At 36.8% G+C, this 25394-nt stretch overlaps 2 protein-coding genes across 4 annotated transcripts in view; both read left to right on the plus strand.

The window, feature by feature from the left end:
• The first annotated feature begins 1482 nt into the window (after positions 1-1482).
• Positions 1483-13851, plus strand: asf1ba (anti-silencing function 1Ba histone chaperone). The gene is made up of 4 exons (XM_056454184.1): positions 1483-1940; positions 3355-3470; positions 11179-11355; positions 13159-13851. The coding sequence occupies exons 1-4, from the start codon at positions 1832-1834 to the stop codon at positions 13348-13350; spliced, it is 594 nt and encodes a 197-aa protein (XP_056310159.1). The 5' UTR covers positions 1483-1831; the 3' UTR covers positions 13351-13851.
• An 870-nt stretch (positions 13852-14721) lies between these two features.
• prkacaa (protein kinase, cAMP-dependent, catalytic, alpha, genome duplicate a) overlaps positions 14722-25394 on the plus strand; it is a 37197-nt gene continuing 26524 nt past the window's right edge. Inside the window, exons 1-2 of one of the 3 annotated variants that reach the window (XM_056454182.1) lie at positions 21439-21665; positions 21744-21876. In XM_056454182.1, coding sequence (XP_056310157.1) covers positions 21753-21876 — 124 coding nt within the window. In that variant the 5' untranslated portion in view covers positions 21439-21665; positions 21744-21752. Of the gene's footprint in view, positions 15365-21438; positions 21666-21743; positions 21877-23796; positions 24149-25394 lie in introns of those variants that run through there. The other 2 variants (XM_056454183.1, XM_056454181.1) reach the window with 2 other exon arrangements.

A 25394-nucleotide genomic window follows, 5' to 3' on the forward strand; every position in this document is an offset into this window, starting at 1 on the left:
CCTACTGAAGTTCTTCCATTCATCCCTGTTTGCAAAATCCCGGCTATTTATTTATTTTATTTTATTTTTTTTATTTATTTATCTTTATTTATGTTATCTTCATTTGTTTAATCCTTGTTGTTAAAACATGTAAAATACTTTTGCTGTATAATGAAACTGTACATGTTGTACTTGTTAATAAAGCATTTTATTTTGACAAATAAAGGTTATTTATTTTAGTAGCTTTTCTAAAAATTTTGTGTTTTCATAATTAATGTAAAGTTTTAATAATTTTGTGCTTTTACCAATGTTATACCTTTTTTAAATGATTTTAATCAATTGTATATTATTTGGTTGATGCGGTGGCATAATAGGTTGTGTTGTCGCCTCACAGCAAGAAGGTCGCTGGTTCGAGCCTCGGCTGGGTCAGTTGGCATTTCTGTGTGGAGTTTGCATGTTCTACCCGCGTGGGTTTTCCTTCGGGTGCTCCAGTTTCCCTCACAGTCCAAAGACGTGCAGTACAGGTGAATTGGGTTGGCTAAATTGTCCGTAGTGTATGAGTGTGAATGAGTGTGTATAGATGTTTCCCAGAGATGGGTTGCAGCTGGAAGGGCATCCGCTGCGTAAAACATGTGCTGGATAAGTTGGCGGTTCATTCGCTGTGGCGACCCCAGATTAATAAAGGGACTAAGCCGAAAAGAAAATATATGAATGAATGAATAATAATAGCTACGTTTTAAGTATACATCATTTCAGTAAATACTTCATAATTTATTGATTCACAAATCAAATGAAATATTCATATATTTGTGTTCAACTTTGTTTTATTATTTTACTGATTTAATTATTACAATTTTATTTGCCAATTAGAAACCCACTGAAGTTCTTCCATTCACCCCAGTTTGCAAAATCCCAAATCATAAGTTGATGTATGTTAATGTATGCATGCATATATATACACTATATAATATTAATAATAATAATATTAATAATAATATTTAATTATTTGTTTGTTTGATTTGTTTATTTGTTTGTTTAATTGTTTGTTTGCTTGGTTGGTTGGCAGGCAAATATCACTATGGGCCACAATAACCCCCTTGACATTTTAGTTTAAAGCAACTTTACAATCGAAAAGTATTTAGAAAAACAATAGCCTTGCGTTTTTAACTGTGGTCTTTTACAACTTACTACGACTACAATGTATGAGATATTTTCCAAGCACTGGTTCTAAACACGCAGCTTCTATTCTTTGTCCGACACAATTAGGAACAACTTTCGTGAAATCGTGTTGTTTTGATGATTATTAATAAATATTAATAAAATTAGCCCCAAACTCATTTGAAGGATGATGAAGCTAGTGAAACTGAAGCGAGGAGGAGCGAGGAAGCCATTTATTTAACAGCTGTCACTGTCGTCCAATCAGCGTTGGCATAATCCGGGACCTTTTGCTTTTTGACCAATCAGCACGCAAGCCAATCGGCTTTCCCTGACGTTGACCGCATCTGTCTGAATAGTCTGGCGGGAGACGAAGCAGCTTGCATTGTCTGTCAGTTTCAGCAACGCGTTTTGCGAAATAATACCTGTTTTACGCTTACACGTTACTCTAGATCATTTTTGCTTTATATTTTTCTTTTAATTTGGGAGGAGAGACAACCTAAATCTTTCCTTTCTACCGCTTTAACCGTAACGTTAGATTGGACTTCCAAAACACAATAGCTTGCAAGCTAACAAGTGAAGCAAAGTCATCGAGAGGTTTACTTTACGAATTTCTGTCGAGTTTTCAGTTTGTTTTCAGTTTTGCTTTTTTTTGAAGGGGTAAATACTCTTATTTTCTTGCTAATATAGTAGAGCTATGGCAAAAGTTCAAGTTTTAAATGTGGCAGTCCTGGATAACCCAAGTCCGTTTGGAAACCCCTTTCAGTTCGAGATAACGTTTGAGTGCATGGAGGATCTTCCTGAGGGTGAGTATTAAAGTTTATTTTCCTTTTTAATAGGTTTTTCAGATGTTTTCCTTGGCTAGCTAGCCAGCTAACGCGCTAACTCCTCCAGATGACGTCAGAATGGCGGGTGATTGAAGCGTGCGCGGAGCTCTGCTGTTCGTTTATACTTTATTCTTCGCGATTAAAAACAAGCTCATTATGCTCAATTTAAAGCTTTATTTACAGTAAAATTGTAAATTTCATTACAGTTTAAAATAACCATTTAATTATTTACTGCCAATTTTATGCATTTTAATAAATTAACCTATAAATGGTCAATTTAGTGTATCAAAATAATAATAATAATAAAACGTTATTACATGTAAATAAATTATAATGCAATACATATTGTTGAAAAGTGTCAAATCTGCATGCTTTGTGATTTTTTTTTTCTATTTTCTTCTTCTGAATTTTCTACTTTGTGAGGCAGAAACTTCAATAAAATGAACAAGTTAACAAGTTTGTCCTTGTCAGCTGAAGAGGCTTTTTTAGTATTAATATTATTTTCTCTCCTGATCAGTTGAGTTAATGCATTATTAAAAAAATCAGGTTTTTTTTCTGAACAGCTCTTACGATTACGTTTAATTTGTCTAATGAATTTTAGCTATGAAACAGCTTAGCATTTTACAAATGCACATTTTATACAATTTTACAGCTTTAAAATCACCACGTACATTTTAAGGATTTTAAATGTATTTACATTTTACTTAAACTGCTTTAATTCAGTTTAATTTTATGGAGAAAAATTGTGCTACAATCCCATATATATATATATATATATATATATATATATATATATATATATATATATATATACTTTTAAATCTTTGCACTTGTTTATTATTTTTATTATTACTTTGAGAATGACATTATAAACAATAATAACATATTTGTACAAAATTTCTTAACCAAAGTTTAATTAAACCATTTTACTGCCATTTTTATAAATTAAAATATTGTTTTACCCAAAACAAACAAATGGTAAAGTTAGTGTATCAAAATATAATAATAATAATAATATGTTATTATAATATGTTATGGATATAAATTTTAGTAATGTAATACTACTTGTTGAAAAAAGTGACACATCTGCATGCTTTCTGATTTTTTTTTTCTTATTTTTCTTCTGAATTTTCTATTTCGTTAGGCAGAATCTTTAATAAAATTAAAAATGTAAATGTAGTCAAATAGAAAACATGTTTCTTTTTTTAAGTCATAGTAAATTTTTACAATGTTACTTCTATTCAAAGTGTCAAAGAAATGTATCTTTGGTCAGCAGAAGAGGCTTTTTTAGTATTAATATAATTTTCCCTCCTGATCAGTTAAGGTAATGCATTACAACTGCACATAAGATAATGTGCTTTTGCATAAACGCATGTCTGCTTCTGTGTTGTAGATCTGGAGTGGAAGATTATTTATGTGGGCTCGGCAGAAAGTGAGGAGTACGATCAGACTCTCGACTCTGTCCTGGTTGGTCCAGTTCCTGCAGGCCGACACATGTTTGTGTTTCAGGTGAGTTCACAATACTTATATTTTTTCCTGCATAGACATTTTTCCACCTTCATCAAACTGCTCATGCATTTAATTCAATTTAATATTAGCCTTTTTAAATAGGATAATGTTTTACTTCATAAGATTACATCAATAATGCAAAATGTGGTTGTTTCAAGTAGCTAAAATGTAATGATCAGGAAATTATTACTACAATTACTACATTTATACTACAATTCCTAAAATTAATGAACAAGTCTAAGATTTAAATAAATAAATAAATATATATATATATATTTATATATATATTTATTTATTTATTTATTTATTTAAATCTTTAGACTTGTTCATTAATTTTATTATTACTTAAAGAATTACATTTTACACAATTATAATATATTTGTACAAATTCCCAAACCAAAGTTTTAATTAGATTTTTAATTTTTTTTTATTTTGAAGATGCTTTGAGTTTCTATGCAAGTTTTTCCTCATAGTTTGACCCACAAAGCAACCATGGACATAGAATTTATGCTCTCAGGTCTTTATATAAAGTGATGGCAGATGTTGAAAGCAGCATGATTGTCACGCATGCTTCAAAATGTGTGTAAAAAAATGCTACGCCTCCTAGTGGCGCGGAGTTTTAAAAAGGGAAAACAATAAAGACAACCCTGTGACTTTGGAATTCCCAGAGTTTAACTGCTGTGAACTGTGACAAGGAATTAATTTAGACAAACCTCTGAAGGGAAAGAAAACAAGTTGTGCCAAATAAAATTACAGACTAAACTGCGTCTGCTGAGCCAACACAGGACTGCCTGGGGGCTCATCGCACCCTCCATCTTTGAACACCATTTTACAAATGCTGTCCTGGAAAGGCAGAAGTGTTCTTTTCATTAATTGTGAAGCATTAAATTCGCTCCAACCAGTCCTTACTTCATACTTTCCACCATCTCAGAGTTTATCGTGGGGCCATGAATGAAATGTTGCTGAATAATTGTGAAACTACTGAAGTCAAAAAATGATGTAATTATACACTCAATTATATGAAAAGGTGATGTAACTGAATTGAATTAATGACAATAATCGATCAATGTGTTATAACATGTAAAACAGGAACATGAAAGGAACATTCTAAAATCAACTCATAAAAACACATTAATCATACTATTGTCTTATTCAGGTTAAGGCCAATAGTTTGATTACTGAAGTCCATGTAAATGTAGTCTGTGTGCAAATGTGTCACAACAACTCCTAAAGTAGAGTGCACAACATCTGCCCTAGTCTAATTTGACCCATTGCTGTTCATCATTGGTCCAACTCTGGAAACTCTGTAAGCCTATCGGAAGTTATACATTTTTCGAAGGACATGAGAGAGTGAATAAAGATGGAAATGGGCAGGGAGCAACAATAGCAAAAACCCCTGGCACACATTATTCATGCAGACACATTGAACATGCAGATTTTATATTCAAATGAGCTATTTAGAATTTAATATTCACAAACACTAATCCACGCTAAGGCTGTACGATTCTGGAAAAAACTTACATTGTAATATTTTCACTTAATGCGTTTTTTTATTTTTTATATTGCAACGTTTCACTTAATAAACTTATTCATTTTAGGGGAGTTAATTTGCATAAAATTCAATAAACAATCAGCAAGCAGAGATAAAGTAAAGCAAATATACAAATGAAGGTGGCTAAAACTTTACAGGTTCGAAAATCAAACAATCAAATGTACAGTAAAGCTGTATATTCCTTATTGTGAAAATAATGAAGTACATTTAATCTTTGTTTAAGCTACAAATGTAATGGTTCATTTGTTTTAAAGAGCCCCTATTATACATGAAATAGGGTCATATTTAGGTTGTAAGGGTCTCTAACAACAGTCTAATATGCATGCAAGGTCAAAAAACACTTTCATGGTCTTATAATATGCATTTATTTTTACCTAATTATCCCAGCGACTCCCATATGAATCGTTCAGCGATTCATTTGTTCCCAAACCCCTCCTCAGCGCGAAGCTATTCTGCGCTGATTGGACCGATGACAGCCTGCTGCGATTGGTCGACATTGACAGCCTTCAGCGCGAGACAGAGTGAAATTCCCAGCAGCTAATCAATAATATAAAAGTAGTCACAGTGCACACACGCTTCATAGTGTAAGGCATGGTTTTTGGCTGCCAGTGGGTGAATGTAAATGCAAACGATGGACTTGAAAATACAGACGACTATTTTATTGAGCAAAAACTCCCAGAACTGGTGAGGAGATCTCCTAGCTCGTCACAGTCTACCTGCTCTACACAACACACACACACACACACACACACACACACACACTACCCTCACCGTTCGCCTAGAGCGCCCGTTCAGATTGCTGGGTTCAATTCACCTCACCTCGAACCTGAGCTGAAATATTTTAAAACTTGACTGTTGCATGTGTGTAGGAACAGCTGATGATTCGTAAACAAAGCGGCACACGTCGCGTTTTCAACGTGGCTTTACACACGATATGAGAATATAAAGAGTTAACCTGATACAGTACACGCGGTTACAAGTAACAAAACAACTAAATACATAATTTGCAAGCTAGAGCAAACGAGGCAACAATTTTAATTGCACGTACTTACACTTGTGAAATGGAGGAAGAAACTGATCCATGATGCACTGATCCATGTTCTGACAGTCTTTACTGATCCTTCCTTTAACAAACAGCCGATGAAGTCGTCTTTGCAAGCGTGTAGTTTCCAGAAGCACTCTAACTGCTCAAGGCTGGGCTATAATGCTGAGGTTTCATCTTTGGGTAGACTGTCAATAATATCCATCTGCACAGCGTGACTTCATTCGACCGGTGTCTGTGTGTGTGTGGCTTTTTTTTTTCTGTGTTAGTGGGCGGGGCCACAGGTTTCAAATGTCCCGGGTTTGCGCGCGCAGCTACTTGTTTCGTAGTCGCGTCATCACGAAACACCTAATGACTCGTTATCAAGACGACTCGTTTGAAGCACTATGAGTTGACTCTTTTATAGCTGAATCAATAGTTTTAAACACTGCACACTTACAGATTTAAGCCTTAGCTGGATATTTCACTTCACTTAGAGCTGTGTTACACACTACATAGAAGGGCATTTTAAAAATCCCATAATATGGGCTCTTTAAAAATGCTTTAAACTTGCTTGAAATGTTTACAGAGGCCTTAATCGCAATTGGTTAACTTTCACTTTTTACAGTATGTTAAACTGAAATGACCCCAAAATGATCATGTCTTCTAAACGGTTGTACCTGGTCAACTAGAATCCTGACTCCATATTGCACGTCCTGCGATGTGACTTTTGTAGATTCACACATATCGCTGCTAAAACATAATATTGTGCCGCCCTGGTCCACACTTCAAATTAATTCAGTGTTCAGTCCAAATTCTGATTTAATTACCTAACATTTGCCAAGTTCAGTGACATTCTAAAATGTACTGTACATTAATGTTCTTCGATTCTGTCTGCAGTTTTTGCATTACATACTCAAATTATCTTTTAGGAGTGTAAAGACCAATTTTATAGCATTCATTTTTTTATAACTCATTGATGTTAATTTTTATAATTCATTGATGTAAAAATGTTTCACGTAAATGCTTTTCTAAAAAACATTTCTTTTGTAAATTTCTTTTGTTTCTTCAGTTCACAGGAGTCTTTGTTTAACATGCAGAAATGTACTCTATTAGTACAGTAAAAATGAAAAATTAAACGACCAACTCAATAATACTTAGATTACAAAACAATAATACACAGATTATTTTTATTAAATTTAAATTAATATGGATAATTGTTTGTTATGACACTTAGTGGTTAAAATGTGCAACAGTTGTCGGGTCCTACAGGGCTGGTTCAAGACAGAGTCTGAATTTGTGTGAGAATATGAAAAGGGTTCTATTTTGACGATGCATGCGCAAAGGGTTGAGCATATTCTCTTAATGAGTTATAGGTGTGTTTTGAGAATAAACCAATCAGAGTCTCATCTCCCATTCTCTTTGAGGGCCAGTTGCGCCGCACCATAGCGCATTTGCTATTTACATGGCGGACTTTAAGTGGAAAAACTGAACGCTTCACTAGCAATAAAACAGTTAAACAGAGCATCTGCAGTGCGAGTGAGAGATGAGCCTCCTCATTATTTACTTTCGCTCTCGTGGAGAGGGAAGCGTGTTGTACGCACAGACATCTATTAGCCTACATAATTTTGTTTAAGCACAAAGATTTGTTAAACTATTTCTAAGTTCAGTTCTAATTTCCAGCAAATGAATAAATGAACAATAATAACAAAGTGTGGAAGTTTTATCCAAATACACATGCTGTGCCCCATATGGTCTAAAACCTGACAGGTGGGCAAATCAAAGCTTGTTTTTAATAAAACAAATATAAATATGCATATATTAAATAGGGTTGGGTATTGTTTGGCGTTATTTCGATACCGGTGCTAAATCTATACTTTTAAAATGGTACCGGTGCCAAAACGGTGCCTGAGCCGATACTTTTAAGCCATGAAATTATGGTGGATGACTCTAGAAAAATCTTTTATTTGACAATCTTAAAAAATAGTTTTAATAGAACAATACAGTTTAAGTTTAAAGTAAACATCAATTCATATATTATATATTCGAATAGCATTAATATATTTCCTTTGATCATTTGTTGGTTAGCATAAATTTAAGACTTGCATTATGAAATTACATAAGCTTACTGCTAACCTGTGGAAAGGCTGTCATCAAAATACTGAACTGGTTGGGGCTTGTGACTATGTTTACATGGTTATCAGTGATCTAATGATTTGCCTTGATCTGAATAAGACAATAATATGGTCAAGGTGTTTACATGAGTTGCTTTTTGAATGTTCCTTCCATGATCACACTTTAACATCACAAAATACTTAAAGTAATTTTTTTCATCTTCATTAACAAGATAATTAAATAACTTAAACTCAAAATAATCTTCCTTGTTCATTTATTTGACAAGTAACTTTGTACTGGTGTTGGATAACACATTTCTAACATTCAAGTACATCAAGGCACATTGTTGCACCTGTAAACTTTAACAGATAGGCCTACAGTTAAAGTCTCTTTATTTTGCCCTTCCATTCATTTAAAATAACGTTTCTGAACATTTTCACAGTGTTTCCTAAAAAAATTATTATTCTGGAGACATAAGTCGTATTTCTTATTGTTTATTTCTTGAATAAAAGCAGTTAATTAAAAAAAAAATTAAGGTCAGTATTATTAGCCTCCTTAAGAAATATTTACTGTATTTTAAATAATTTGACTAATTTCAACTTTCGTAGTTAACTGATTGTCTTTAAATTACACTTTAATCTGAATAAAATACTTAAAGGAACTGTCTGAATACAACTGTCTTGCAAAATAACTAGTAAAATACTAGCAAAATATCACCATGGGGAAGATAAAAAAGTAGATATTTGAAATTAGTTAAAATATTATGTTTAAAAATGTGCTGTAAATCATGTGTTGAAGACGGAAATCAAAAATAAATGAAGGCAAAACTAAACGAGTTGAATATGACTTACATGAGCGTGACTGAAAACTACATTTGATCAATGTGTTACATCTGTTCTTTGGTACTTGCCGACTGTTTGTAAATTAAATACTGCATTTCCTAGCGTAAAACTATGTACACTAGATGTCTGATTAATAATGGTCTCTGCATAGCAAAGCACTTCCTATATTAAAAGTGTTAAAATCCCTATTACCTGTCAATTTGGGCGTCAACCTCTGACAAATGCAGGAAACTAGGCTAATGCGCGCAGCACTGTCACTGACGGAGAGAGAAAGTGTGCGGGTTGCTGTGTCCGAATCCTTGCTTGTAAAATATGCTTTAGAGTGCTTGGTTTAAGCAAATTTGATGAACGCTTTAATGTGTGCTGATCTAACGAGAGTCGCTCTCGCTCTCTGGTGCTGCTACATCCTTGTAGCAGCACCAGTGGCACCGAAATTATGCACCGATATTCATATGCTGATTTGATCCGGTACATACCGGTTACATGGGGGTTTCGGTACCCAACCCTTATAAATAAATAATACTGCTAATAATAATAACATTATACAAAAGCAAATTGTTATGAATAAATTGAAAAAGCCCCCCGAGATGGAGGCATGAAAGTATGGTTTTTATATTTATGTAGGCTAGAAAATAATAATTTTTTTTGTAATATTTTAATTCTTTTTCATTTGTAAAGATAGTTGAGTATTACTGTACACTCTGTGTGTATTAAGCAATGTGTAAGCAAGGTGCACAACTAATGCACTCTGCACTGGACTATAGACCTGATTTGATCTCTTCTATTGAACGGTCTGTTCAAGTTCTTCAAAATAGCAACGTGCCAGCAGTGCGCCTTAACACGCCTCCTTTTTTAGACCAGAACGCCTATGGGCGCACATGGGAGCGCAAATGCATTTGCTATTCAAACAGCATGGCGCAAAACATCAAAATGACTCTTGCGCTAAGCTGAAACTAGCAAACAACAATTGCGTCGTGCCTTACACCGCATTGCGCCGGGTGTTTGAAAGGGCCCAAAGTGTCTGTACTACAGTGTACAAAACAAAATGTCCAGTGACACATTATTATTATTATTATTTGTTCTTAACTATTTAAAGACTGAATACAATTATTTATTTGAAAGTGTTTAATCTAGCTATACAGTTTTAAATATCTTTCCAAATCTATGTCCTGCCTTAGTGACTTTTAAAGTACAATCATTGTGATCCCTGTAAAAAGAGAACTTCAGATTGTTTTGAGACTACAAGTGAACAGGGCATCCGCTGGGTCTTAAAGTCTTAATGTTTTAAATTTCAAAATCAAAATTTTAGGCCTTAAAGTCTCAAATTCTCTGAAATATTGTGTTGTAAATTTTAAACAGGTCTTAATTTTCCTATGTCCACGTGTAAAGCTACCCAATCGGGCTGACACCCATGCAATCAGTATCATTCCATCTCAAAAGTTTCAACAAAAGCTTATTAACTCTTATTTATTAACTCTATTTACCAACTTTATGTATGTTTATATTTATAAACATATGGTTTTATTACCTTCCTTACAAAAACATTTGTTTTTAATATATATATATATATATATATATATATATATATATATATATATATATATATATATATATATATATATATATTTTTTTTTTTTTTTTTTTTTTTTTTTTTTTTTTTTTTTTTTTACTGGGCCATTAGAAAAAATCCTTAGCGTTTAGCCTTGTAAGTCTGAAATGTCATTCATAATGGTCTTCAAAAGGTCTTAAAGTTTTTTATTTGACTTGATGAAACCTGTATAAACTGAGTGAAGGTGTGATGCACTCAAAAATCAACCCTTTCTTCTGTAGGACTTGAGTGATACTTTGGTGTGTGAGTGTTAGAAACTATATGAGTGCATGGTTTATTAAAGGGATCATTCAGCCAAAATGAACATTTAATCACCTATTACTCAAGCTTTTCTAAACTTTAATGAATTTCATTCTTGTTGAACACAAAAACAAGATATTCTGAAGAATGATGGAAAAAAGTAATTGACATCAGTAGTAAGAACAAAAAAAAAACTCAAACTGGTTTGGAACAAGTGGATTAATGACAATGTAAATTTTTGGCTGAACTTTCCCTTTAAGAGTTACACACAGTTAAAGTCATGCAGGCGTTCTGATAGTATACTTTATAGTGTTTTTGTTGTTCAACAGGCGGATGCTCCAAACTGTTCCCTAATACCTGAGACTGATGCTGTGGGTGTCACTGTCGTTCTAATCACATGCACATACAGAGGACAGGAGTTCATACGCATCGGTTATTATGTTAACAATGAGTATACGGACACTGAGCTTCGTGAGAACCCACCACTTAAACCTAACTATGGACAGGTAAGCCAACACTATTTAATGAGTCAACTTGATATTAACATGTTTTTTCACCAGTCTAGTCTCAAGTGCTTAGCCGAAATTTATTACAGTTTTACTTCACAGTGAAATGTAGTTAAAATGTGTGTTTGTGTTTTGATGATCATTATTCCATTCAGTTTTATAAATTAAAAAATTTCTTATATAAAATTAGTACCAGATGAAAAACTCCTGCTTTGTTACTTGCTTATCTTGTATGATTAACCACAATGTGTGTTTGCGTTTTTATATTACAATAGAGAAGAAAAGTCGTTTGAAAATATTTAGTGTTTATGTCTGTATAAAACGTTGCATAATTTTTTTTTCTTGCACAAAATGAAGTAGCAAACCATAGTTAATGGCTTTTACATGAACTTGGCTATTGGCTGTTTTAAATAGTCACCGGCCACTTTATTAGGTACACCTGTCCAACTGCTCTTTAACGCACATTTCTCATCAGCCAATCACATGGCAGCGACTCGATGCATTTAGGCTGTAGACATGGTCAAGTCTATCTGCTGCAGGTCAAACCGAGCACGTTGCTTGATCTGATGAATCTCGATTTCTGCTGCAACATTCTTATGATAGGGTTAGAATTTGGCATTACCAACATGAATGCATAGATGCATCCTGCCTTGTATCAACGGTTCAGGCTGGTGGTGGTGTTTTAATGGTGTGGGGGATATTTTCTTAGCACTCTTTGGGCGCCATTAGTACCAATTGAGCATCATGTCATTGCTACTGCCTACCCAAGTATTGTTGCTGACCACGTCCATCCCTTTATGACCACAGTGTACCAATCTTCTGATGGCTACTTCCAGCAGGATAACACGCCATGTCATAAAGCGCAAATCATCACAGACTGGTTTCTTGAACATGAGAATGAGTTCACTGTAATCAAATCCACCTCAATCCAATAGAGCACCTTTGGGATGTGGTGGAAAGCGAGATTTGCACTATGGATGTGCAGCCGACAAATCTGCAGCAACTGCATGATGCTATCATGTCAGTTTCCCAATTTTCTGAGGAATATTTCCAGTAGCTTTTTGAATCTGTGCCACGAAGGGTTGCAGCAGTTCTGAAGGCAAATGTGGTCCAACCCAGTAAGAGTAAGGTGTGCCTAATAAAGTGGCCAGTGAATCTATATGTGCTCTTCAAAATGTCCTCAATGGGCTGTTTTATTTGAAGTAAATACAAACAATGCACAGCCCTTTCACTAGATCTTCAGAAGTTTTTCAGCATCAATGATAAGAAATGTCATGCTCAAAGGCTGTTATCTGGGTGTTTAATCAAAGAATAAACAGCATCACAATTGTATAATGACTTTCTTACAACAATAGTGTCCTATTGAATTTTTGTTTTTTAAAGCAAAAAATAGTGACTTTAATACATACCCATGCACATGGTCGCATACATCCACATGTATGGTTAATAATAACCAGTGCCTTAAGTGTCAATTTAAAATTGACAAATATATTTATTGTTGTTAAATGTTTTCTTTGATCATACAATAGTGTTATTACCATGGTAATGGTTATCCTGGTGATAAAAACAATAATACATATTTTTATTAGCTTATCATCATAGTACATCATATAACAACAGTATGATTGTGGCCTGAAATGTCTAAAGAAAAGTTGTTGTTTTTTTTTAATTAGTATAAAAAATTACATGGACCAGTTAGCACAATTTTTTGTAATATTTTACTAAAATTCCCTAACAGCATTAAATAGTTTTACAGTTTAGTCTGCATGTGTATTTAAATGCATTTTTTTTGCCCTTTCTCAGCTCCAGAGGAACATTCTGGCTTCAAACCCACGTGTAACCAGGTTTCACATCAACTGGGAGGGATGTGCTGAAAAAATGGAGGATTCTGAGAACGTGGACCCTGCACCAAACGCCATGCTGCCCCCATCCTGCACCCCAGGAAAAGCACCTCTGCTCGGCCTGGTGCCAGACAACTCCATGGACTGTTTGTAGTGACGCAGACTCCTGTGAATAATCCTCACATCTCAAGGCTCATCCATGAGCTCAGGTCAATCTGGACACTGTGGAGGAGAGGCGGGATTATTCAAACATAACACAAATAAAAGCTTTATCTAATTGTGTTTCAGTCAGCACACCTATTGGTTCTAAATGAGCGTTTTGCAGAATTCTTCAGATGCTTTCAGCATGCAATAAAGATGTTTGCTTTTCAGTTTGAAACATGAGTTAGTCATGAATATAAGACATGATTCAGGAATTAGGATGTGCTGAATCTAATGATCCAAAACCAATCCATTCATCCAAACCAAAAGGCGATGGGAGATCAGCTCACTAGATAAGATGTCAGATGTGTAACTAATTTAACAGACACAAACAGCAGTACTTGTGTAAAGGACATTATTTTTGTAATATTGTGTGTGTGTGTGTGTGTGTGTATATACATGGCTGTGTCTTTTTGTATCCAGTTCTCATTGAAATAAATGATTTGTAACGTGACTGTCAAGTTTTATTTTGATTTGTAATGTGCACTGGGTGGAAGAAGGTATTTTCATTCATAAAAAAATCTGTTGTGTTGCATTATGCAGGAGTTCGTGTTTGGAGTGACAGAAGCTGCTTGTTTCTTGTTGCTTGGCAACATGGACCATCGCAGCATCTGTGACCAGATCTCGGAAGTATTCTCGGTTTTATTAAATGATGTTCAGCTGATATCAGTGTCCCCATGAGGCTTTTACCCCGCGTTTATTTTATTGCACAGCATCATTGATGCAGTTGCTATGCACAGTCAAGCATGCGACATGGTCTCATTACTCGTTTTTCGTCTCCTGCACGACAAACCCATTCATTGCAACTGAGCGCGCGAATTAGTGGCCAAAATGCAATACATATACCTGCGTAAATGACCTCAGTGTGGTTGTTTTGCAGAAGACTGAGCTGCTTTTAATATTCCACAGACGTAGGGAGCCTCAAATTCTGCGTGCCTCAAATTCTGACCAACTTTCTAAAAATAGCATGTCTTTTTGACGTCATACAGCCTATCACGGATTAGCCTAGCGGGAGGGGTCTGCGCGGCCATTTCGCTAACAAACACGCCGCAGAGGATCATCAAAGGATTGTGAATGAAACCAATTCTGCACCGAGAAAGTAAAACGCCGCGCCCGCTTGCAAATACGCAACGGGAACACAACAAAAACTTGTGTTAATGAAATGAAAATAGATGACGTTATTTGTCAGTTTGAGGGGGTGGGATAAAATCCCACAGACGTATATGCGCTGGCCAATCATCGTGCTCCCTGTACGAGATTGCTGACCTCTCGTCCAATCAACTTGGCGCTCTGATAGCGCGTCACAAGCACAGCGGCCAATAGTCATCGCTGAAGCAGGAGTTCCCTCTAGCTGTGGATAGAGGATTAATGGAGGGGGTCTGACTGTCGAATTATGCGAACTACATAGTGCACAAGACCGAATTGCTTTATCAACATAAACAAGCAAGCGATCACGCTACCGAAAAAATACGGCGAAGACGGCGTGCAGCGACAGGAATCGCGCACGGACGGTGAAAACGAGGGCTTGTGTCGCTCAAGAGGAAAGTCGAGGGCCTCGCTCAGGGTTAGCAGAGCGAGGAAGAGGAGCGAGAGAAGGAGAAGAAGACGGGCTCTTCGCCTTATTTTAGCAGACTGGACCCGACCCGGGAGCACTGAGAGACATTACCGAACCACAAGCGCTGCAATCAGACAGCTACTGTTAGCTAGCTAGCGCTCGCTAGCTAGCTAACCAACTAACCAGCTACTATCAAGCTTCAGACTTTATGTGATCTGACAGCATACTGTGATCCAACGAGTTATGTTCAGACACAGCTAGTGCGACGGCCGCAGAAATCGTATGATAAGCAAGGGGACGGAGTCTTAAGACAGTTGGCGTAAAGAAAAGTCGATTTAGATCTGCTATACCTGGCCTGCAATCATGGGCAACGCGCCCACCGCCAAGAACAAGGGCAATGAGATGGAGAGCGGTAAGTGCTTGTGTGTTTACTTGAATTAGTCACACTCAGACTAGGTTTCAAAGCACAGTGAGCCGCCTGGCTGATCTTGGCCATTCATTTTATTACTGGATGAATGACTAACATGAACTGACTGACATCAAGAAGATGCACCCAAAAATAGCAAACCTGCAGTTTACTATTGCTTGTGTTCTTCTAAAACTGTAAGATCTCCTTATGTGCTCCACAGAAGCAAATGACAGCAGTCACGTTCACTTTTAAAGTAAAACCTGATACAACAATAGTCACTAGTGAGATTTCTGCATACTTTTTTCGTGCTAGGATCCTATATGATCTTTGAAGAAAGAGCACACACTTGTAATCACTTTCACTGAGTGCTATGAGATGTTACAGTTGAATGTGATTGTCAAACCCGCCTTGCCCTTGATTATGACACTGAGAGCAAGTCTTGAAATCAAACATATCACAAAACAACATCTTGTTTTTTCCACGTTTCAACACTTACTTTGCAACTAGTCATAATCATTAAACTATAACTATTTAACTATTTTCTGGATTTACAGGTGCTAGCGGTTACTATAAAATCTCACTACATTTTCCATGTTTTATTTGAAGTGAGTTTGTGATTTTCCACATGAGAATTAGCTTGTGAGAGTAAATCTAAGCAAGCTTTTTCAAGGATTATTATTTTTTGGGGGGTGTAACACTTAAAACTGTGGTGAATCTCTTTAGCTTTTTGGAAGAATGTTGCACAAGCCATTAACTGTGATTGTTGAAATACTTGCTGTTAATTTATGATGCGCTTATATAGGGCTGGGCGATTTGGCCTAAAATTGAAATCTTGATTAATTGAACTTTTTCACTCTATTGCGATTTAATGAACTTTTTTTGGGGGCCTCATAGTTTATCAAAAAGTTTAGTAAATATGCTCACATATTACGAGAGCTTTTTGAAAAAGCGTGCATTACTTAATTTCAAGTAAATTGAAGGAAACACACTATTTACTATGTATGATTAATTATTGAATATCAACGTTGAACAACTGAAATTAAAACACACGTTGAATAAAACCAACAGTCCTTTTTTTTCTTCTAAAAAGTGAAAATAAATCAGCGGCGTAGATTTGAGAGTGTGCAATAAGTTTTGTGCACAAACACAAATCGGCACGCGAGCAAAGAGATTCGCATGCTCGTATTACATACAATGTGCTCTCAACTTGTAATACTGCACTCACGTCATTTGTGATTGAAATAATGCCATAAAGGTCAGGTCTGGTTGCAAAGTGCTGAACATTTTTCAGTTCAACGGGGTCTTGTGACTTGTGACTTGGTAGGGAAAGTAATAAAAATTATTTACCTAAAAAAATTTATCGATTATTGGTTCTAAATGTTGATTTTGATTACTTGTTGATTAATCACCCAGCCCTACGTTTATATATTACGTTAAAGCGAGAAAATCTTTACTTAAAGAAATTGTTCACCTCCATTTTGATTCAAATTTTTTCCAAATTCCTTTTTTTTAATTGAAAAGCAAAGATACTTGCTCTTTTTTCCCCCTCATACTGTGAAATTGATTGGACGCTAGGGTCGTTGATCTCCACCAATGTTCAATTGCACTTTCCATACGAATTTTAAAAATCCCCTCTATTAGGGCTGGGCGATTAATCGAAAAGTAATCTAAATCGACATTCAGAACCTATAATCGATCAATTTTTCCAGGTACATTTTTTTCCAATTACTTTCCCTACCGTGTGTTGAGTCATGTGACCCCGCTCCGTTAAGGCTGAATTAGACTTATTGGTCACACTTTATTTTGATGGTTACTTTGTTGAATTTAAGTTACATTGTATCTACATGCCAACTAATTCTCAGTAGATTATAAGTAGACTGTTAGGTTAGGTTAGGGTTGGGGTTAAGTTGACATGTACTTGCAAAGTTTCTTATAGTCAGTTAAATGTCTGTTGAAGGTGCAGTATAAGCAGATATTAGGCAGATAGTCTACTAATACTCAAATGGACCATCAAAATAAAGTGTTACCCACTTATTATGATTTATACTTTTTATATTGTTTTGATATTATACTTCTGCCATGGGCACTTGGACAGTCCGGCGCAGGCTTCGCATACCCGCGCACCAGTCAAAAAAAAAAATGTACTTATTCGTCACAACAACGAGTAGCACAAGTGATTTGTTGGTTTGATAGCGCAGACGTCGGTGGCCGGTGCAGAGAGACACATTTTTGGCAATGTGTTTTAATTTCAGTTGTTCAGCGTTGATGGATAGTAGATAGTTTATGTTTACTTAGCATAATTTCTGTACAAATCTGGTCAGTGAACTATTAGGGAAAACACATAAAATAAGTAAAGTAATCGTTCATTAATCGTAATCAAGTTAAAATGTTTATTTAATCGAGATTTTGTTTTTAGGCCAAATCGCCCAGCCCTACCCTCTATTGCAGATCTCCTCATTTGTTGTTTCATATTGGCATATATTTATACAAATATGCCCACTCAAATAATTTGTTGGTTATGCCAATTTTATTACATTTCTTTTTAAATAAAGTAATGTATTGCAGCAAAGATAAACAAGTCTTGATCTTAGATGATCATATATGTCATATAATGACATGATGGTAATATTTATATTTTGAAGTCATGATATAGTTTAGTAATACTGATTCCAAGAAAACCATTTTATTTTTCCAAATAATGTTAATTAATTGGTCTGCTTTTGAATGAATTGGTTGCGTATCAATGATCTATTCATAAAGACAGTCACCTGCTTCTCTTTTAAATGAAACGTATCATGGAATCGTATAAGTGATTGATTCAACGAAATGCCCCTTCTGGCAGTTTTATTGTTGTCATTTATCCATGCAAGGCCAAAATCGCTCAAAGTACCAGCACAAAAATACAGTCAACAAAGTATTGCTTTTCTAGGTTCAAAATATTTGAAATAAAGTCCATTTATTTCAATTACTTTGGAGATTAGAAAAAAATGGGAAAATATAAAAAAAAAATAGCTTGAGTAAACAATAATCACCAATTGTGGCTTAATTTTGGAGATTTGATTTCGAGTTTACTTGTATATGTTGTCTGAAGGTTTATTTGGCAGTTGAAAGGAAGACTATAGTGTGAAGACCATTTTGAGGGATGTAAACGAAAACAATAGTCCCAACGTATTTCCTGTTTTACATGTTTTTATTTCTATAGCTTTCGAGAATGCAAAAAGAGCCACATATTGATAAAAAATGTTACGAAAGCTGTTTTAACATTAAGTTATGACTGAATTACCTCGTTACATTTAGTTTGACAACAAGCAGGAAATGTTCATGGGCCACATTGAAATGGTCTATACTAACTATAATAAAGTCAAGCAGCCTTCACAACTGCAATGTACTTCTTAGATATCAGTTCAATCCATCCAATAAATTGATTATTCTCTAAGTTAAATAGTCTAGCACAGCCATGACTGCATATCATCATAAGTGAAAGCGTATTCCAGGAAAAGGGGCCCTAATCCTGCAACAGCAGCAGTGGGTTTCATGAGAAAGGAATCTCCAACCCCAAAGGTCAAACCAGCAATAATTGTATTTATGAGGGGGATGTGAGTGAAGAGGACCCGAAACATAAACACAGGCCTGCCATGAGTCTTCAGAGAGCACTTGGGAACCGATGCAACCAGGAGGAGGAGGAGGAGGTCGGGGCTGGTGAAGTGGTGGAGGCGGGGTCATATGATGCAGCCTGTGTGATCCAGCCAGCCTGGAGTGTTGACGCTGAACAGTCTCTTGAACATCATGTGATGACCACTGTTATGAACAAGACCACTTTGTGTGTGGCCTTCTGTCTGCATCTTCAGGCGATGTAATCTCTGCGTTCGCTCTTCCCCTTTTGAAAAACTTTGCTTCTGCTTTCTTGGTTTGAGTTTTGATTCACAACATCAGATGTCTCCAGCATATTCCTTCATTTTATAAGCATGCTTTGCCTGCTAGGGATGAGTGGTGTGATGGTCTTTGTATGCACAGAGCGAGAGTTTAACAATTTTGCCTGTTATAGACTTGTGCTATGTTGTTTAAGACCATACTCATGACATATCAAGCTGACTTTGTTTTATTTCCATCTGAGGGCAGTTGGGAAATGCAGAATTATTGTGAGAGCTCATCGAGGGAAGTTTGGTATAGATATAAGTGTTATGGCTGCTGAAATATTTCAATTTGCAGCATAACTGATGTTACAGATGTTCGAAGGCATTATGTCTGGTTCATTCTAGTCTTTAATAAACTTTTGTTTTGTTTTTCCTTCTTTCATTACGTCAACTTGCCACCATTTGTTGTTGAATTTGATTTAATTTGAGCTTTTTTTTTTTTTTTTTTTTTTTTTTTTTTTAAAGATAAAAAATAATTTTTTCATTCATTGGATTATCCAGTAATAAGCACAATCACAAGGCTATTTTTGTAGAAAGATAAGCTTTTTGCCTTATTCACACTTTGTCGCTGCCTGTCGCTGTGGGTGGTGACCTGCTGCAGTTGCAGGTCTGTGTAGGTATTCTAAACTCTTGGTTTTGCTTTTTTAAACCATTTTTATTTTAAACCTGATTTATTTTCACTCTTCTTCGCAGCCAACAGCAGGTGCACAGCCTCAAGAAAGAGAGAAACATTATATAGTTCATTCTTTGATCTAAACGACTCGGAAATTAAACTTTTTTATATATACTCAGAGAGGATGAAATTTAGTAATTTCTAAGGTATACCGCGGTTTAGAAAAGTCAAGGTTTTAAAATTGCCAAAATTTTCTGTAATACCGTTCCTAAGGTGTGTAAAAAAACATTTATTTACTTTTTTTTTTAGGACAACAGTATCTTCAGCAGAAAAAAATATCCAAAGATGCCGTTTTAAATTGTAAAGAAATCTGTGTTTTTGAAACTAATGATGACAGCAGAAGTCAAGGATTCACTTATAAATCTTTCAAAAAATAAAATATATTGTGTTCAAAGGGGAAAAAGTTGTTATTTTTTACCCAGACATAGAATATACAAAGAATATATTTTAGAGCAGTAATCACAATACCGTGATACCATAAAACTGTGATATTTTTATTCAATGAAATTACATCTAAACTGGCTGCAAAATATATGTACACCATTAGAAATGGTTAATTAACTCATTTGCCTTATTTAAGTAATCTACACTTTTTATTCTTGTAATTGTTATACTTTTTAGAGATATTGTCTGTTTTTATTCCTTTGTCATTTATTTCTCATTTACTGTATATTTTTTTATAATTTGATTATATTTTTTTATAGTTTATAATATTACATATTTTAAACGTATCTAACATGCTTTGGCAATACTCTATAAAATGTCAGCAGCAGACTTGACCTGTCAGTGGGTGCACAAGCCTCCTGAATAGAATAAAGTAAAACAAATAATGGATTTTTTGTTATTTCAACCGTTTTTAAAAAAACGTATACCCTTTGAAAAGAACCCGTGTGTACTATAAATATATTTTTGAAAATCACTTTTTTGTCGCATGTACAATGTGCTGTGGGTAAAAGATGTTTTAATTCAGCTAGCACCACAAGTTTCAAACCTGTAGGAAGCACTGTAAAGGTTTAAGTGTTGATATTGGTATTGGTAAAATTAAATCATGTTATAAGTTTACTACTCCAGTTTAAACTGTAAAAATAAGTTCTCTTCCATGTATCTGCACAGTTTCATTCAAAGTCAAAAACCTTTCATGGCCTCTTTCGAGCTTAGCCTGCATCAGGCAAAGTTGTGAGTGAAACAGATATGTGTGAAATGGATCTCAGTGGCATGCTGCTGCTCGAATCTATGTGTGAAGAGTGGATTTCTATTTGCATGTGACTGCATGTCATTTGAATATGCTTGATACATTCAGTGGCAAAAATGGAGTGCTTTTTTCATGGGCTTTAGCCAGGTCGGAACGGGGGGACTTTGTTCGCAACATGCCTCACATCTCTATCTGCTCCATCGCTGATGGACCGCCCTGATCCCCAGAGACAGGTGCTGGCTGGCATCCGGGGGTACGTGCCAGGGAGGGCCATTTTTTACCATATGCACGGACAAGAGAGGACGACATGGCAGACTGATCTGTGAATCAGATCAAGGTACAAGAGTGAGGGTTAATGCTTAGGGGGGCTGTGGTGAAAACAGAAGTCTCTCACTGTTCAAGGAAGCCCACGGGAGGAAACGGGGTGTGTGAGCCCGGCACAGGAAAGCAAGGAAACGGAGAAGGTTCAGCCCTGCCTGCCCCAAGTACCGAAACCACAGAGAGGTCAATGCAGAAGAGTTTTGCGTAAGAAGTGATACTAACTTCTGTTTTGTGGAAAGGGCTTGGAAACGTACCTATACAAAGTTGGATGTCTTTACACAGCTGATTACTATGTCAGTGCTGCAGAGGTTGGGTGACATGCTGATCCAGCGAGCTGGTCTCTGTCTCGGAGACTCTAGCGTTGGGGAGGGCAACTACTACCAGTCCCGGGATGAGCCAGAGGCCTTTTGCTGGAGTGAGTGACTGACCTAAGGCTTTATGTGGGTTAATGCTGCTGGCACAGTGAGTGTTTGGACATGACTGTGAAAGGCGGTGCTTAGAAAAGGGGTGGAGTAACTGCATGTGTAAGCGTTAAACCTTCCCATCTCCTCTATAGGGAAGTTCTTGCCTTAGTCCCGAATGTGTGTGATCAGCTGATTTTAATTTGAAATATTTTACGATTTGATTATAAATGGTGGTCGCCTGATATGATGTTATTCACCCGTTTGAGGCTTTGTCAATGGAGCATAATCAGTTCTTCCTTTTTACAGAAGTATATGTTGATAAATACAAAATTTTATTTCAGGAAGTTGATGTCATCAAAATAATAATGTCTATGTTACTGTTTTGATTTCCCTGGATAGATTGCCCTTTGAAAGCAATTGGGTGGCCGCAAACTGTAGATGTTTTACATAATGGCATCATGAAGAAAGGCATGTTGTAAACTGAAGTCATGGGTGATATGGAAATTTAGTTTAGATTAGCACCTCTTGGTGTGCTTCATGGATTGATGCGGGACGGCTTGACACACACATCTTTGGTACAAAGCCCCTTTTTTATTCATTTCCTAATGTTTGTGCTGTTGCCTGGTGTTGGCTGCGTCATACAGGAGTTCCAGGGAAGCTGGCTGTCTATCTCCCATGGAAACCTGTCAGTGTGTCCCACTTTGTTGGGGTCCCAGTGTTTTACTGTTCGTGCCAGTCTAAATTATGAACTAATTCTACTGCCACACTACCCGTTCATGCAGCACTTATTTACATTTGGAGGATACATGGTCTTTTCGTCCATAATTTTGGAAATTTGCTGGTTGCTATACAGTGATATTGGTGTGCTAGGTTTTATAAGTGGACTCTGTATGTTAAATCATTCTTAGTTTATCACCTCCTGCATTATCTTTAGTCAACTGTTTTCCTCTGACACGTTATAAGTCCCGTCTTAAAAATCCCATCAGGGAACTTGAATGTTTATGTAAATACCTCCAAACTTAACCAACTCCGCGTTCACAAAGTCAGCATGTGGAAGCGTGCCAAGTATCTAAGAGCTGAAAAGAGATTATACCTAGACTAGAGAAGCAGCACCTATAGTCTTGAGAAAGGAGGTCATGGAGGAGGGAGAGACTTACCAAAGGTGTCACTGTCCCTTGAGTCTCCACCTGGCCAAGGTGGCTGGATCTGGCTCAGTCTTTAAATCCATCTGTCCCTGACTCTTCCTGTGTCTGTGGTTCACTCTCGCTGTGTCACTGCATTTATTCCCTGAAAGAGGCTGAAATCCAGGCCTGGGGCTGCACTGTCCACAAATGGTTGCTGTTGTCTGATATGTGTGTGTGTTTGTAGACTAGCGGGGCTCCCGCAGTCGATCCACCACTAGCTGACCCCCTTTGCTGTGCGTCAGAGTGAGCAACAACAGCCGAGGGGCACACTGATTGATCTGACTAATCAATTGTGGACTCTGTCCACTAGAGGACAATGTCAGAGTTTCATGTACTGTCGGGATGCACTTTGCTTTCCTCTTTATGTCCATTTTGGTACTCCAAATGCAGGAGTCTGTAAATTTACTGTCTTTCCTAGTTTCATCGTTTTAAATAGATTAGCATTTTTTATGTAAGTCTAAATGAACTACAACACTAACAGTTTGATGTTTCAGTCAATGTTACACTGCTGTTATAGGTTTGCCCCTCCTCTTGGCGACCAGGTCCCTATTTGGATCAATCTAGTGCGTATGTTTGTGTATGTGCTTGTTTTAGGCGTGTGTGTTCCACTTGAGGGTGAGTGGAATGGCACTGTGTACAGAATAAATATTGATACAAACGAAGCATGAGTCCGATTGATTTACCAGGGTGATGTCCGCACAGTGAAGCTGCAGAAATGCGAGGGCTTTAGATCCCCATTCGGCACTCCACAAAGAACAGGAACAGCAGACTGAATCATCAGCCACATTTGGAGACCAAAGCAGCGGTGAACGTACACCTGTAGCTTTGAACTGAAGTGAATGTAAGGTTCATGTGTACAGAGACCTCTTAGGAAGAGGCCTAGGGCTATGAGCCTGATGCTGTGAGGAGTGGAAGGAAGACCAGTCTCAGTAGGGCCCCATGTGTGACCGAAAAAGCTCCAGGAGGCATGGTGGGAAGCGGGAATCTCGTTCTTCAGGAGAATCTCGTTCTTCAGGAGGATCAGCCGAGGGAGGAGGGGGTGGAGGAGGTGGTAGTGGTAGTGGAGGAGGAGTGGAGGGTCCCACGCTCCTAGTGGACGGTAAGAGCGCTGGTAACTTTGTGTGGGAATTAGTTATTTCCATCCGGTAGTCATGGCACCTGTTTGTCAGGGAAGCCAGCACAAAGGCAAGGATCATTCATATCCTGAGCCATTTATAAAACTGCAGTACAGCTATTTTTACGCTTGTTCATAAGGGTTATTTGTTGCGGCGTAGCAGTCGAAGCCTGACCTATGTTTGAATCTGTTTGAAGTACCTTTTGTTGGTTTATGGTGCATTGGATCAGCATCAATTTTAGTTGAACTTTGAACAATGTCCTCTACTGACTGCCTCTATCTATCTATCTTCTGTAGTTCCTCTACAGATTATCTAAATGCAATCAAAATATGACCCTAGAGTGTGTACAGTCCCATCAACCGCTGTGCCTGTGAGAGAGACACTCCTGGATCTCTCTCTGAGATAATAAAGCAGGGGAATTGACGGGAAGTTGTGGGGTGAGGCTCTTGTTCTTTCTCTAGCTCTGCCCGGAGCCTGCGGATCGGAGATAATGGCAGTAGATTTGAGCCTGACTAACCTCGCTCTACATTGTCTGCCTCTTTTACCACTGAAAGAGATTGTTTAATGCCCCTACAGTGGATTTAGCAGCATTGCATTTTGGGAATCCTTCGTCTTGGTGTGTCATGCTGTAGACTTGTCAATGGCAGCCATTACACATTGTTTCTTTGGAACTCTCCACTGGGCACAGCAGTCGCAACAGTTGGGTCTTTTCAGCGGCTGCGACAGCTTGCATATCCCCAGAGTGAGCTCTGGTGGTGTGGAATGAGGAAGTGCCTGTGATCTGAAAGTTCCCACACAGCTCTATGAAGCAAAGTGGGAAAACATGCTTGAAAACATTTATACGGGCCTAAATTGGTCCACACACATGATTTCTTACTTGATTCTTTTTTTCTGTCTTCTGAAGCATTTCTGTGATATATTTTTTCTCACATATACACAGAGCGAGTCAGATATGAAGTGAGAGGGAGTCAGTAGCTATTGATTTGAGTCTGAGCTCTTGTTCTGTCATGGTGGGCTCAGGAAGTATTAGATAACATGCTCAGTCAATGTGGTTTTAACAACAGTGGAAATTAGAACAGGCCATACTGCGAACAGGCAATGAGAATGATTTGCCACAGGCTCTGGACACACAACCAACATGATGGAAAACGGAAGTGGCCAATACTCAAGTCTCAGTTGTTGTTTTTTTTTATTTTTTATGAAGATGTTAGATAACTTTTTCAAATCCAA

Source organism: Danio aesculapii, chromosome 3, assembly GCF_903798145.1.
Source record: "Danio aesculapii chromosome 3, fDanAes4.1, whole genome shotgun sequence".
Classification (NCBI taxonomy): domain Eukaryota; kingdom Metazoa; phylum Chordata; class Actinopteri; order Cypriniformes; family Danionidae; genus Danio; species Danio aesculapii.

What these genes read in the sequence shown, in the direction of transcription:
- asf1ba (XM_056454184.1), top strand. Translation starts at nt 1,832, where the DNA reads ATGGCAAAAGTTCAAGTTTTAAATGTGGCAGTCCTGGATAACCCAAGT. An exon ending in CATGGAGGATCTTCCTGAGG is followed by an intron (nt 1,941 to 3,354) that starts GTGAGTATTAAA and finishes TCTGTGTTGTAG; the next exon opens with ATCTGGAGTGGAAGATTATT. An exon ending in GACACATGTTTGTGTTTCAG is followed by an intron (nt 3,471 to 11,178) that starts GTGAGTTCACAA and finishes GTTGTTCAACAG; the next exon opens with GCGGATGCTCCAAACTGTTC.